The 15,991-nt window shown below is 41.9% G+C and overlaps 1 protein-coding gene across 1 annotated transcript in view; it reads left to right on the top strand.

Moving 5' to 3' along the window:
* Positions 1-15,991, top strand: part of mdga2a (MAM domain containing glycosylphosphatidylinositol anchor 2a) — a 149,656-nt gene that overhangs the window by 108,726 nt on the left and 24,939 nt on the right. Inside the window, exon 10 of the mRNA XM_071525021.1 lies at positions 6,967-7,239. Coding sequence (XP_071381122.1) covers positions 6,967-7,239 — 273 coding nt within the window. The remainder of the gene's footprint in view (positions 1-6,966; positions 7,240-15,991) is intronic.

Raw genomic sequence — 15,991 nt, 5'->3', positions numbered from 1 at the left:
GTGGTGGGATAGAAATTGTTGCAAAATGAAAAGAACAAGAATGGTGTTAATAGCCTCTTTTCCACAGCAGAGCCAAGCTCAAACCCAAGATCAAACTGACTTTTTTTTTTTAACTATAGCATGGCCGTCAAATTATCTCTGCTGGCAACAAGGCAAAAACATGCATGTTGCTTTGGAGGAAATGAGGTACACACACATAATGTGTCCCAGTTGGCCCTGTAATGAAGCCCAGGCTAATGGGAACTCCTATAGTAGAAGTATTGATAATGTCAGCGTGATGAGCTGCTACTGTATATTCACACTACATCCTCATGTTGAACATTACCCCATCCTCTACATTTTAACAACTCTGGTTTTACAGTGTCCATTGCAAACAGTATATGCCCAATAAGAACTCAACTTGCAACATCTAAATCCCCCGTTGTGACCCTCCTCAGTTGTTTTAGAGGAGGGGAAGAATGGATGGTGTTCCTTTTCCCTCTGTTCCCTCTCAGCAGAGAGCAATTTACTTGCACAAGCAGCAATAGGTCACTCTGATCCCGCCTGCCTTTGGAAAGCAGCAGGGCCACTCGTATTCTATGCATTATTTGTCTCAGGGCACAATTAGAGTGGGGGAAAAAAAGCAAATAAGATAACCAGCAAGTACTAACTCAGTGCCTGTCCAGAAGCTTTTTAGCGACCCTTTACAATCAATCAGCATTAACGAAAATAGCTTTTTTTTTTCCTTTCCTGCTTTTGCATAAAGCATAGCACAAACTTATCGGGAAATCCGATACAAATAAAACCAAGATGAAGGGCTTTAACAGGGTCTTACTCGTAAAAGAGGATTTTTGGATTGTGTGTTTTGCTCCTCATAGAAGATTAAAAAAATAAAATGTCCTCTAGGCTTGATGATAAACAGGAGTCTTCCTCAGAAATAAAAACGATTAACTCTTAACTGTTTCATAAATTCAAAAAAGCAATGTAATACGTATGTAAAATATTAGGCATGAAATACAAACATTGATAATAAATTGTTTCACTTTATTTAGAATCAACAACTGTCCCATTCTTCAGTATGAAATGACTATAAATACAGATGGCCTGCAGCTGAATGTACACTGAATACTAAAACTCCAAAGCCCAGGGTATTGCATTCATTACATACTTTCAAACTGCCCCAGTTAAATCCAAAATGATACAGCAATAGCTGAAAAACACCCCTTTAAGTTTTAAGTCTATTTTCATGGTTAGCAAAAAGTCCTAAAACTAGGGTGTTATAGAAGGCATAATTCTCAGCCCAGAGGAGGTGCAACAACCTTTGAATGACCCTCGCTCAAAGCAGAGGTCGTTCTCACGGGCGTCTTCGGACCAGAATTCTCTCCCTTGACATCCAGCCAGGAAAGGTCATCTCCCATCATGCACTGCTGCTGCTTTCCCCTGTCTCCATGACAATGGATAAGGGTCACTTGCAGGGAGTGACTGTTGTTAGTGACACTCAGATGGAGATTACATGCCTCAGGAGGCAAGGAGGGGGAGACTGTGAATACAGGCCCTCAGGTGAAAGACACATGCCACCAAACCTATTCCTTTTATCAGATAGATTTGTCATGACATGTGGTTGCATCATAGGATGACTAGGATCTAGGATGACACACACATACACACACACTCACACATACATACACGTATAGGAGGGCACAGTGAAGGACAGGGATTCAAACCTGATCTTTTCGTTTCTTCCTTTCAGCACGGTTTATTCTGAGTATGTGGCTATTTCTTAATATAGGCTATTTTAACAAAGCCCCTATCTTGCAGTACAGTTCTTGACTTCATACACCACTTTCATCTTATCTTTCAACATACAATGAAGAGAGATATTAGGGCTTTGGTACTGATAAATCAATCATTCTGTCTTCATAGTTATTAATAGCTTGGCATCAAAGCCCACATTCAAAGCAAATAAAAACACAAACAATCAGGAACTGTGCTCCAAGTGAAATATTTCAGTTGATAGGTTGCCCTGGCAAATCCTAAGTGTAAACAGGAGAAAATGTCTACTATCTGTACACATGCATGTATGTTGTTGATTCTGCTGATACCTTTCCCAAATACCTAGACCTTTGCTAATGTTCCTCAGACATTCACTTCTCTTTCCTTTATTAACCAATTTCAGCCCTACTTTTGTTGTTGTTCCTCCATATGCCTTTCTGTATATCCCCTCCCTCTTTCTCTTGGCCTGTCTCTTGTGTGTAAGAACAAGCCAATCCCTCTGAGATGCTTTTCCCGCCTGCATTTCCAGGTCCCAGCGTGAGCCACCCGCCTTTGGTGGTGAGCCATGTGCAAAGCCGCGTTTAGTAACTTGATCAAGGGACCGAGGTACAGTCCTCTGAAGCAAAGAGCATTAGAGGCGTGAAGGAACGACTTTGGCAAGTCAACAGCTTTGATATGTAAAAACCTGCATCTGTTGGTTGGCAGAGGCAACGCCAGGAGCAGAGGTAGAGGGAATGAAAGACGCCTGCCTTTAGAATAGTCACTCTAATAGAATTGCAAAGGCCAAATCCCCAGCTGTGAAACCCTAATGTTCTTAGTCAAACTGACTTGGCATGGTCCGGGAGCTTGAGAAAGGGAGTGAAGAAGAAATAGAGAGAAATCGAAGGAAGTAGAGGAGTAGAGTGGTCTCCTGGCCTAGATACCACTGTCTGTCGGAATGAGAGTTATCAAGCTGTACCTCAGCCCAGATGCACAGGCATCTTTTATCCGTCCCCCTTCTGTTCCTCCTCACATCCTCCATGACACCTGCCTGATGCAACCGTGTGATTGTCCCCCAGAGCGAGGCCCTCACTATCAGACATATATCAAAAAGACACACCAGGATAAAGAGCTGTTGTCTGGACCAAAATAATGAGTAGAATTACACGATTATTGTTTTTAATTAATTTTCCTTTCTGCATCAAGGAAGCCTGCAATGCTGGCCCCCGGGGCCCACTCTAATGTGAATCATATTAGAGTGATTCACATTAGCCTAACGCCAGCCTAACGCCGGCAAATTAATCCTCTACATTACAGCCGGGCTCACACACCACATTTGGGGATGAAATTTTAATAACCTTTTTTTATAGAACAATATTGAATTGATCAGCCACGTCAAATCTGCACCAGGAAAGGTCAGCGAATGTGTAGGTTGTAAACAGTAGCCAGCGCAAGGCCTGGATGGAATAATTCATACACCGGTCAATGACCGAGCTAAAGCTTTTAGTGGATCACCAGGCCGCTCCCCGCACTGAAGAATGTACATTGATTATCATTAATTGTATATTTAAATTCATAAATTATCCCTAAAAGTTTAATAACAATATGCTAATGTGGACAGTGCTGAAGTACATTGTTTGATTGCAGCGGTTGTAGTGTGAGGGAAGGAGGGCGCGTTGATGCAGAGCAGCATTCCCCTACATTATTCAACACAGAGACTCATTATAAATCAGTTGAATCAGGGTTATCATTTCATATTCTGTATATATCGGTTTGACTACCTAATGAATGTTATTTCCTCTATCAAGACTCAATATTGAAGCGTGTTATGCTACAAAGGTTATTCTCCCACAAGAATGCTTTTGCTTCCGTTCAAAAACAAGGCCTACATTCACGTACAGCTGCTGAAACCCGGTGTGCCGTCAACGCGAAAAACGTGTGACATGCCAACGCTGAATGGAGCGCTGGCTCAAAGCGGTGAGGAATAGACAATATGTAAATCTCTGCCTCACTGAGGAGGTGTGGAGCCCCAGTGTCACACCCGCTGACCACTGAGCCATGAGGGAAAACACCCTGAGAGAGAAGAAGAGAGAGAAAGAGCAAGAAAGATGAGAGGGGAGAAAGAGAATGAAAGGCTGACCCATGTCGGGAGTTCGGACCGTTTCATCAGGCGTACAGAAGGAATGGACACACACACACACACACACACACACATGCACATGCAATCGCCCCCCACTGGGCTCACTCTGTTGTGTGTCCTTCTCTTGATGCACTCATCCAAAGCGTGTGAAAGAAAAATGAAACCCATTTTGTAAACCAGTCAAGCAATATACCAGAAATGCAGGCGCACGCATGTACAAAGACCCCCCTCCCAACACACACACACACACACACACACACACACACACACACGAACACCCCTAGTATACTTGTGTCTTTGCTCCGTCCTCCTCCCTGTAGATGGCAGTGCATGCGGACTGCAGGGAAAAGGCCTCTGTGCTCCTGAATGTTGTTTTTCTCCACATTACTGTCAAAGTATCCACCGGTGACTGATGATGGATTACATCTCAGCCCGTGCTCAAGCTTTTTCCCTCAACCTGCGACTTACAGCAACCCAACGCCCTAACCGCCCTCACTGCTACGCTAACCATACAGAGCCGTGCTGAGGGAATATCACTCAGGACCCTCGTCATGTACGCCGGGCAGCTGTTCTGCAGTAGTTGCATGGGGGAATGAGGCATGTGCCCTTGTTTAAAGGATGTTTTGGTTACATAAGAGATTTTTTTTTTCCATTTGCTGCAGACCCAGTCTTCATTTGTCTTTCTATGTGAATGGAAATGCACTTTGGTGCAATTTGGTCTAATGCCACTCAGGGAGGCTGCAGAGCTGGGCTGTGATTCACCGCCATACACAAACCTACAATTTTAATGTGATAAGCAGAGATTCAGACCCTTCTTTTGGAGTCAGAGACAAGCCATTGGGCTTGGGTAAAAGCCCAGGCAAGGCTCATTTGAAGGAGGAACCGATTGTGGTTTCATTTAGCGGAGATGAAAGGCACTTTCCTCTCCACCCTGTGAACAGCATCAGACTCCAGATGCTCCGCCAAGGTGGAGATGGAGATTTTTTTTTACTTTTAACAACTTTATTTTTTACACTTCAGTGCAAACCTCTGGGGACATTTGTGTTTTCAGCCAACCTCCAGCATAAGATTACTTGTTATTTTCCTTGTTATTATTTCAGCCAATTGTAATCTAATCTAATGGTGTTTCATTAATCATAGAAGCTGGTCAATAAAATCCAGATTTGTGTGTTGTGTGACAATTGGCCCGGAGGGTAAGCAAGTAAAATCCCTCTTTGCATTGTTGTCCAATATTATTTCTCGTATCATGTGTGCAACCTTCGTTTCCCTGTTCACCTCTCTGGCCTGGAGCACCTGTCCTGCTCCACAGCCCACCAACACCGGTTGAAGAATAATGGATTACATGTAACAGGATTACAGAAATATGCATTTTTATACCACTACAAAAATGGTAACTGTATCCTGTTAATTACTGTAAAAACACAGTGATCACGTTCTCCATGTTTTAGAAAAAGGTGCCTCAAAAACATTTAGCCTGTGAGATTATAGATACTATCATATTACACGTCTTTAAAAAATGTCTAATTATGGTTCTAGATGATAATATTCGTGTTATCTAATTATATGCTGTAAATTGTAATAAATTGTTCATTTAACTGCATACCGTATCAAGTTTGGAGGCAGAGTAATTGGGTTTTGTTAGTGAGTGTAAGTAATGTAGAGGATTATGTTACAGATTACAGTTTCAATCAGGTAATCAGTGATCTGTAACAGATTACATTTTGAAAGTAGCGTCCCCGACCCTGGCTGCAGCTCCCGCCTCTCCTTTATTCTGTCAGGCATATGCTAATTTTAGGCAATTAAGAGGCTCCGTGTCATTCTCTCTCTTCTCCCGCTTCTCCTCAGCATTCACTGTTGTTTTTCGAGCCCCGCTGTGACTTTTGTCAAGCATCTGTATGAGCATGTCAAGAGCAAAGATGCTTAAGATAGGAAATTATTCATAACCATGTGAACGCTTGCACGCACAAGCTTTTAACACATACACATTTTGTGCTCACAACACATACACATACACATTTTGTCACTATACACTCACACCTCTAGCAGCCTAGGAAATTATCCCATTAATCTCGCTCATATTAAGCATAGGCTAAATTTGGAAGCACACGCATTGTATGTTTCCTGATTTAAGTGGCGGTGGCAGGGCCCGAGTCGCACCGTGGTCACATTCCCTCCGAGATGACTGGCTAAATAATTAACCAAGAGGTTGTCTGTATGGGAAGAAGCGAAGCCTGTCGGATACTCAAATAAGTTATTCATTTTCCATTTTGAAACCTTGAGGTGCACTTCATCATCCTGTTACCAATTTTCCGTGATGCGTGACTGATTCTTTTCAGAACATTGTTCTAGTTTTCAGCAAAATTGATCTTCCTGTGCCTATTTCCACTCCCCGCAATTGTTTTCCCTCGTCATTCTTCATTTATCACTGAGGTTTATTGACTCTACAGTGGGGATTATTTATAGTTTGCTTATAGTTTACTCGCACCCCTCTCTCCCTGCCGCTCCCCCCCCCCGCCAATGTTATTAGCCTGTATTCTCTAACATTTCCCTCCCTTTAATGTTTCCCCATGCTCTAGATATATGTTGGTTGTCATATAAGAACTAATATTATCTACCCAGATCTGTCCTTCCTAGGTCCTTCCTAGGTCTATTCTGCCCAGAGTCTTTTTCCTCTGCTTTCATACTTTCATGGACAGTGCTTGTTTAAGTTTTTACATTTTATTAATGTGTTCCTGTCATACCTGTAACTCTCAATCTGTCATCTCATTGTTCTCCAAGGCTTAAGTATTCTGACCCTCTTTTCTGTCTCCCAGATATTTTTGTGTAAGTATCTCTCCAGGTCATAGACAACCTAGCCTGACCGAGAGGGCGCCTCTTACCTGAATAACTTCTGCCTTGTATAGAAAATCCTGAATACTCAAGTGTGCTCACCTCTCTCTCTCTCTCTCTCTGTCTCTCTCTCTCTCTCTCTCTCTCATGCCTTCTTTCTTATTCTGTCTCATTTCCTCTCTGCTGACGTCTTTGACAAACTCTTTTGTCTCCCTCGCAAATGTCATCCGAGCTGGTTTTGAGTCCTTCCTGTCTCCCGCACTCAGACCCTCCGACGGTGGAGCCGGTGTACATGGAGATGCGCCAGGGCCTGGGCAGGCCCGTGGTGATGACCTGCAGGGTGCTGCGGGCCCACCCGTCCCGCGTGCTGCGCTTCGAGTGGCTGCTGTCCAACCGGCTGCTCCACGCCGGGGCCTTCGCTGACCAGAGAGACGAGACGGAGTACACCATCCGCAGCCTGAACCGGGACGGCTGGGGGGAGTACACCTGCAACGTCATCAACGAGGCCGGAGCAGGCAAATGCACTTTCCAGGTTACAGGTAAAGAGTGCTTGTCAGTGAAACTTTGACATGTTTTTTTATTTGGACTGTTTTTTTTTGTCTTTCTTTGATGTAGTGTGTGCCTATAATGTGTAGTAATTATAGTAATTCAATTAGAGTGTAGTAATTATAGTAATGAAATTATAAAGTGACAAACTAGACACGTATCATTTTTCATCTCCAGTTCATACATACAGTACATTAATGGAGTAAAATGTATCCCCTGTTGCGCTTGATGGCAGTCGTTTGGCGTTCATTCTTTCAGCAGTCATCTGCATGTCTACAAGGAGTTCTTCAATATGCACTACTGTAATTAGACTGTTCACGGTGTATTTTCTTGGACAGCTGAAATCGGTTCTTCAAAAATGTAATAGTGCTTGTCAGATTGCGTGTTTGGGGTGTGCCTGCTGATCCTCTCTGTGTGATGGACAATTGATTGAGGAAGACAAAAATACACAGATAGTCTATAAGATCCTTGTCTGTCCTCGCGGAGCGTATTGACAGTTGATGTGAGAAATCAGTTCTCCTCCTACTATATTTTTTTTTTCTTTTTTTTTTTTAGATTGCCACTGCTTTTCCACCAGGAGCAAGTGTCCATCTCCTAGTTGGTTTTTTATGACAGGACCAAATTAGTTTGGCCGTATTGAGTAACCGCAGGAAACCTGGCCAAGGTTTCAATCTCCTAGACCTCCCATTAGAGAGAGGAGCTGCAGGGTCAGAGGAGGAGTATTTGTCACTTTGATCCTCTGCCACTTAAGTTGCTCTCCTCTCTGATACTGTCTATTTCTCTCTGTCTGTCCCTGTCCTCTAAATCTTTGCTTTGCTCCTTTCTCTCTGTCTCTATATTTCTTTATCCTCCTCTCTGTCTTTCCCTGTTTTTTTTTTTCTCATTCTGCTTCTTTCTCATTTCCTATGACTCTCTCTTCCTCCCTCCCTCTCTCCAGTATGCCTGGAGAGAGATGGACACCCCCTCCAGTGTGTGTCATAAATCAGTCCTCCCTGGTGAAACAGGTAGAGCAGAGACAGAAGCAGATAGTCCCCTCCAGCCATTTGTTTTTCTCAACAGGGCTGGGTTTTGCCTGCTATTGCTCACACCCCCTCCCTCTATCTCTTCTCACTTCCATCCCTTCCTCCCTTTCATCCTCCATCCCTCCTTCGCTCTCTCTCTCTCCATCACTCCATTTCCTCCCGCCCAATGCTCCAGATTCCCACCATCTGGACTCAGTGGCTGCCAAAGGTATGGAGGCTCTTTTAGTAACCCCCTGAGTGCAGGAGAATGGTGCAGAAAATCCACTTTGGTTCCTCCCATCATCCATGAAATCTGTTGTGCCCCATTCCCTTAACTCAAACTCTTATCCTAAAAGATTTTCTTTTTTTTTTTTTTGTCCTGAAACTCAATAGCCGCAATATGAAATCAGCATGATTCTGTGCTGGCAACAATGATGTGCAAGGGAGTTGACCTGTTTGAACTCAGCAACATAATCTACTGGCGAGACACTGGATACACATGGCAGATAGCTGCTGTTCTCTATCACTTGTGAACCCACTCCAGGATGAGGCTCATGAAATGCTTGTTTTGGCTCATGTAGTTAGATGGTAGTTACTTCAGAGAGTGGAGACAGGTGGACGATTCTCTGTCTGTCACCCCCTCCCCCCCCACACACACACACTTTTTTTTGGGTTGGGTTCATGCATAATAAAAACATATCAGTTAGGATTTTTGGCCTAAAGCCACAGTGGGTCGATTAAACTCAAGAATCCAGTCGCTCTGCCATGGGGGAACGCACATGCACACATGCCAGCAGACACACACAAAAACACCCCAAAATTCGGGCAGCAGGCCATGCTTAGGGCTACGTAAACACTGCCGCCTCAAAAAGTATATCATGCCAGGCGACTGTGCGTGCATGTGCATGAGCGCTTCTGTGCCAGGACATGGGGACATCTGCGGAGGGAGTGAGTCGGCTGTAATGGCCAAGTTGGCCATTAACCGATGCCAGGGGATAGACTCCTCAGAGGGAAGTAATCTGTACCACTGAGCTTTGGCAGCGCCGCCCGGTCATGGGGCCCTTGAGTCTCAGCCCTGTTCTTAGGCTGCACTCAAACTCTGTCGCAAAGTTGAAAAAGAAGATGGTTCTCATGCTTCTGTTCTTCTTGGGCTGAATTCAGGTCTGGTGTGACTTAGTAGTTTTCAGGTCTGGTAGTGACTTATGCACAAGTTTGCGAGGAGCGCTGTGTTTTTGCCCGCACATTCGGCAGCATGTGAGCATTTATGAATCAGTGGTAGTGCAGATGGTGAAGCGTACAGGTCAGATGAACGAAAAGATCTTCATCTGAGTCTTCGTATTTTTTTTAATTCAAGTATTTCTGTAGGATGTGTGATTTAGGCAATCACATTTGTCCAATCACTGTCAAAAAATTGTCCATCATGTTCAAGAAAAGAAGAATAGGTCATTTAGCGCTGATGGTCTTCCTCCATAACAACTAAATTGAAGGGAATAGAGGGTATGAAATGGGAAGAGCAGGTCAACTCAACCCTAAACCTCTTCTCACACACACACACACACACACACACACACACACACACACACTCTTTCTCTCCATTGAAAATCACCAAAACAATACATGGTTTTGCTGGAATTCAGAAAGAACCATGACAAGAAAATGACACATCAAACTTCACACAAAGAAGTGGAAAACATTGTTTTTCCTCATTTCTCTCTTGTGCGTAAATCCACTTTTTGGCAGTCTCTCTTGAATCTGAAGCGAAGAACAAGGAAATTCTCAGGGACGCTGTTCAGATGTTCATTGTTTGGATTTTGTGAGTGATTGCTCATGAAAAGAATTCTGATACTGTGTAACAGTGTGCTCACATGGTACTCCAGTTCCCTTTGTTATTGCAACCACTGTTCTTAATAATGTAGAAATCCCAAGTATATTGTGGATCAGAGGTTGGTTGCAAGGAGAGATCTGCAGGAAAATTGATTTTTATTTTTTTTGTGGAAAAGACACACACACACACATGCACACACTCCCTCTCACTATCCCACTCTCCCTTTGCAAGATTACATTTTCTGCATTCAGTCTATTTTAATTATTAATTATTTTATTTCCCTCATTCCCTCTGCGTTTGTTTTAGTTATTACATTTCTGCCCTTGTTGAGTTTTCTTGTCATTTTCCTTTCTGTCATCCAGTTTTTCGTTTTTGTCTTCTTGAGTTCTTGTGTCCAGTTTTTGTTTGTTTCTTTGCTTTTTTTGATGTGCGTTTTAAATAAGCCCCTTGTTTGTTTGTTTTTTTAGCAAACCAGCACAATCTAATTTCTTCTCTTCTTTTTGTTTCTATCATTTTCCATACGTTCAGATAAAAAAATAACAATCTAAACTAAATTCATCTTGCCTTCAAACCTGAACATTCTTCTAGCTCAGGTGTTTTTAAACCTTATCAGCCTGCGACCGAAATGAGAAATTTTGGAATTCGCCTCGGCAGCCGGGCTTCTTGAGGATGTATTGTCACCCTCTTGTCACCCACAACAAGTGCGACCCATGGCCCATTTTGAGTTCCAAACCACGGTTTTAAGAAACTAAGATACATCCTTTTATATTCTATGCCCCGCTCACCTGGGTCCAACTTCTCTCCTGCAGTAAATGAAGGATGATGTTGAATACTTTCCTCAGCTCAAAGAGACAGTCTGACATTGATGGATAGGTAGTAATGACTGACATTACATGGTCAGAGGAAAAAGGCAGCATATGAATAATGTTATCAATGATCTGGCTAAAAGTCTGTCAGGCTTGAAGGACAGACACAATCTATTCTGGGGTTTTTTCTGTCCTGTTCTGTCCTTTTCTGTTCTGTTCTGTCATATCCTGTTCTTTTCTGTCCTATTTTGCCCTATCTTGTCCTATTTTGGCCTGTTCTGTTCTACTGTTCTGTTCTGTTCTGTTCTGTTCTGTTCTGTTCTGTTCTGTTCTGTTCTGTTCCGTTCTGTTCCGTTCTGTTCTGTTCTTCTGTCCTGTTCTGTCCTTTTCTGTTCTGTTCTGTCACATCCTGTTCTTTTCTGTCCTATCTTGTCCTATTTTGGCCTGTTCTGTTCTGTTCTATTCTATTCTGTTCTGTTCTGTTCTGTTCTGTTCTGTTCCGTTCCGTTCCGTTCCGTTCCGTTCCGTTCTTCTGTTCTGTTCTGTTCTGTTCCGTTCCGTTCAGTTCCGTTCTTCTGTTCTGTTCTGTTCTGTTCTGTTCCGTTCCGTTCCGTTCTGTTCCGTTCTCTTCTGTTCTGTTCCGTTCTATTCTGTTCTTCTGTTCTGTTCTGTTGTGTTCTGTTGTGTTCTGTTGTGTTCTGTTGTGTTCTGTTGTGTTAAGTTATGTTCTTTTCTATTCTGTCTGTTCTGTTCTGTTCAATTTATTTTACCATTATATCAATAGCATATCACCAGATGAGTCACTTGAGAACAGCTTCTCATTTGACCAATGGCTGAGGATAACTAAAAAGAAAGTCACAATGATTTAGGACAAACAAAACTCAATCACAATCATTCATTAGAAACCCTTCTGTTCTGTGTTGGTTTTTGGTTTAAGTGGGAGAGGCAGGGGAGGAGGAAGGGAAGGAGAAATTAGTTGAAGAGTTGAAGGGAGGGAGCAAGTGACTGATTACTTGGCCAGGCAATTTCCATTGCTATTACCACTTCTAATGTCTCTAATGCCTTTTTCATATAGTAAGTTCACTGCTCCTGTGGGTGTTGCTGGAGTCGTCTTGTCCAGGTGTGCGTCCATATGTAAACACTGTTTCTGCCACAGTAGCCTACATCACACATCAGCCCAACACCATATAGCGATGCGTAGCATATGGTGGGCCCAAAATGTTTTTCTGAAGAGGAAACCATATTATGCTCATAAACCCTTAAAAATCAAAAAGGAAGTATGCAAACAAGGTCAACTTTTTGCCTGAAGCATTTTACTGAGCTGTTATGAATCATTGCATTGGTTCTGCTGTTATAAACAGGATTTTAAAAAATCAATTAAGCCTCTGTACTTTATGTTTGATGTCTCCCACCCAGGGTTATCTGTTTCAAGCTGTGTAAGTGGGTTAGGTAATGTGCTTCACCACACATAAGGTATTATTAGAAGTGAGGGCCATTTCACACCATTACATTGTATATTTGAATAATATACAACAGCGCAATAGTGAATTTGTGACAGTAGCTCTGCCTTTGCTGTGAAAGTACTGTGAGAGATTTTCTTTCATAATATTATATTAAATATCTACATCTTTTTAAAGGAAATGTCTTGCTGTACATTCACAGCAAAGGCAGAACTACTGCCACAGATCTACTATTGCACTGTTGTATAGGCTACTATTCAAATATACAATGTAATGGTTTGAAATGGCCTCACTTATAATAATACTTTATGTGTGGGGCAGCACATATTAAAGATATATAAGTTATATAATAGATTAGTATAAAAGAACTCAACTGAGTGAATACTGCGGTTTTGTATGAATGCTTTGTTATAGTATGTTTTCCATTGTTGCTGAAGGCATGACCTGTTTTTCTGCAGGGTTAATGAAGCTTGAGATCAGATGTGGCTCTATAGCATGTTGATATTCAGGAGACTCCTTTCAGTCGTGCGTCCCCAGAGCAATGTCTGTGTCAGACTCTTCAAAGTCAATTGGTAAAAACATACAATGATAGGAATCTGTTTAATTAGCCGTGCCCCCATTGCTGTAGTGTGAATTACAGCCCCTTAATTTCTATATTAACCTTTATGTATATAATGCACCGAAAACAACTTAACTAGCGGGCTGGCTTATGTAAAATTTAAACAGTTTGTAAACACAGCTGGCTCCATACAGTAAAACAGCGCTGGTTGAGATGCATCAATGCAGACAGTAATTATCCTCACTGTCTTTTTAGGACCATACTGTAAGTATTCATTTTATAGAGACAGTGCATAAATTAGGCCACGCCTATCGTGGGGGAAATCACTGCACTGCTCTCAGTTTGTGTGACTACATGCACATCATTGTCATTATTGCCCAAATTAAACATGGGGTTCACAGCCAACAAACTTAAAAATCACGAATTACAGTTTTTTGTGCTCCCAAGCAATACAAGGGAGCCGTTAAGAAGTAAAATGTGGATCCAGACCGTAAAGAGAGAGGCGCTGACAGTGGCTCATGGTAGAAGAGGGGGAAACTTTGGGACCCCGAGAGTAAATACACTTATAATGTGGCCAGCATTTTGTCACTGGTAAGTAAGTTACCAGTAATTATCTAGTTATATTCTTGTAAAATAACCTGTGTGTGAAAATGTGTTTAAAAGCTACCATGCTGTCCTAAGATTAGGTTGCTACTTAGCTAACATTACTGAGCCAATTCCTCTCTATAAAGCAGATGAGTTGTGTTCATGTGTGGGTCTCAGGATATTTTGCTCTGTATTGACTACCAGTCCAGGGTGCAAAAGTAATGAGAAATCTCACTGACTTGTTAGCGAACATAAGATAGTTAACTTAGCAACAATCCACTTTAACAACCAGCGTCGCTCAAACTTATAGTCTGAAAAGCATAGCTGTATTTCAGATTTTTAAATATTAAGTGAAATTATTCAAGGTCAATTTATTATCTTACCTGGTGATTAAATTAAGTAGTGGTAAATCTCGAAGTATTTCACTTCAGGTCACTGTGTGGGATAATTTATCCAGCTTTATTGGAGTAAAGAAAAAGGACATTGATGGAGGCCAATTAAGTTCATTTTTTCAATGTACATTTCCCTCTCTGTTGGAGGCAGTGTGCCGAAATAATTCTTCCACAGACTTGTCTACTCGAAACAGGAAAAACCTTGTCAGGCTGTCCATATCTGAAAAGATTTCCTCCCGATCGCCGCTTTTGCCGGTTTGTTAGCGATATTGTTTTCCCTCACGGTGGGCGTGGCTTTCGAGGTATGACGCGCTCTGCAGTGTCTCTATTGCATCAGCAGAAGAACAGTTTGCACTGTGGCTTCTCCAGTAAGCGCTGATGCCTTTGCAGACGTGACCTTTGGAGATGCCGTTCCTACCTAAACTCAAAGTTGGGATGCTTGCAAGCCACATGACTAATAGCACATTTAAGATCCATTACCAGAGAAGCCACATTGAAACGCATCTTATGGAAATGATAAAAACTCCCATTTAAAAAAAAAAACATTGTTTCATTATGGACCCATTATATTTCTCTCACTTCCACTTTTTTTTTCTCCGAATGATTTTATCTGGTTGATGAATGAGTGTTCCTTTCCCCCAGATTAGAATATCGTATTTTAAACAGCTCTATCCATGTAAAGGCCCCGTGATCTGCAGTCTGCTGTCCAAACAATTGCAAAGCGTCATTAACCTGATTTATTGTGTAAAATGCAGAACAAAATGCCCTCAGTGTTGATTTTGACTTATTATCACGGACGATTATGAGGATTGATCAAACCAGCGAGAGGTAGAATGAAACAGCCATTTTTTTTTTTTTGCTCACTGCTTTTTATCTGTTTTAATATGAATTAGGATCGGAAGTGCATGGGTTTATGATGCTTACAGCTTTACGTGGGTGTATTGCAACTGAAGAAATGTCATGTCATAATCATTCTTTTGTTATAGATTATTTTGTTTCCCATCTACTTTACTATCAGTGGTCACTAATCACTATTCAGTGGTGTTTTCCTCATTTTTCTAGCTGTGGCAGTGCCTGAAATGGGCTGGTACTCACCGGTACTGAGTACCAGCACTTCTGATTTTTGTCCACATGAGTACCCTTACTTCTTAATGCGTACCGGCACTTCTGATTTTTGTCCACATGAGTACCCTTACTTCTTAATGCGTACCGGCACTTCTGATTTTTGTCCACATGAGTACCCTTACTTCTTATTCCCTACCGCCACCTCCTGGTACGCCTTAGTTGAATGAAGAGAGTGTCTCCGTATGAAAAAAAGTACACCATAGACTTGATAGGGCTTCATTTAAGCAGACAGCATCCTACAGACTGAAGGCAGCACTCCGCTCACACACAGTGAGGCAAACTGCAGCCGAAAACAAAGCTAGATCAAGCTTAGATCAAGTGAAGAGGTGTCACTCTGGCCCTAAATTAAATAGCCTTTTGTAATTACGTGTTCTGCAATATTAAAACCATTCTACTGATGTTTTTCCCCGCAAAGGCAGATTGTAAAGACTATAATGGCTTACATTCTGATGCAGGACTTTGTGGGCAAAACGACAATGGAATGATATTAATTGTGTAGAAAAAATAAATACATTTATATTGTGAGCAGAGTGATGCCTCTTCAGTTGATCTGATGGAGCAGAGCAGTCAGTAGAGCACAGGGCCGTTAAAGTGTCAATCATGAAGAAATTCATGGTAATCAAACACCAATATGTCCAATCAACACTATTGGTCAGGTGCCGATAGAGAGAGAAAAGAAAATAGAGGATGTGCAAGCACAAATGAAAGGTATGTTATTGCGCCAAGGAGGAATAAATGTACGTAAAAAGTTACATAATGCTAGTTTCCTTATATCATGACTGTTAACAACAAAAAGTCAATATTGCTTTGTTGCCACTACCTCCAAAAAGCACAGACAGCTCTGTCCGTCAGTTATATAAAGACAATATTGGCCTCTGTCTATTTGCATCAGTCTTCTGTATGGTTGTAAGTATGTAATCTTTTTCTGATGTAATCTTTCACTGATATTATTATAGCACTAACCCAGCACATTTTTCTGTGTTGATTCTTTT

This window comes from Centroberyx affinis, unplaced genomic scaffold, assembly GCF_046629955.1.
Source record: "Centroberyx affinis isolate AG114_WGS23_722 - 3 ecotype Tasmania unplaced genomic scaffold, CSIRO-AGI_Caff_v1 ptg001256l_1, whole genome shotgun sequence".
In the NCBI taxonomy this organism is placed as follows: Eukaryota; Metazoa; Chordata; class Actinopteri; order Beryciformes; family Berycidae; genus Centroberyx; species Centroberyx affinis.
This window is presented reverse-complemented; position numbering and strand designations above follow the sequence as displayed.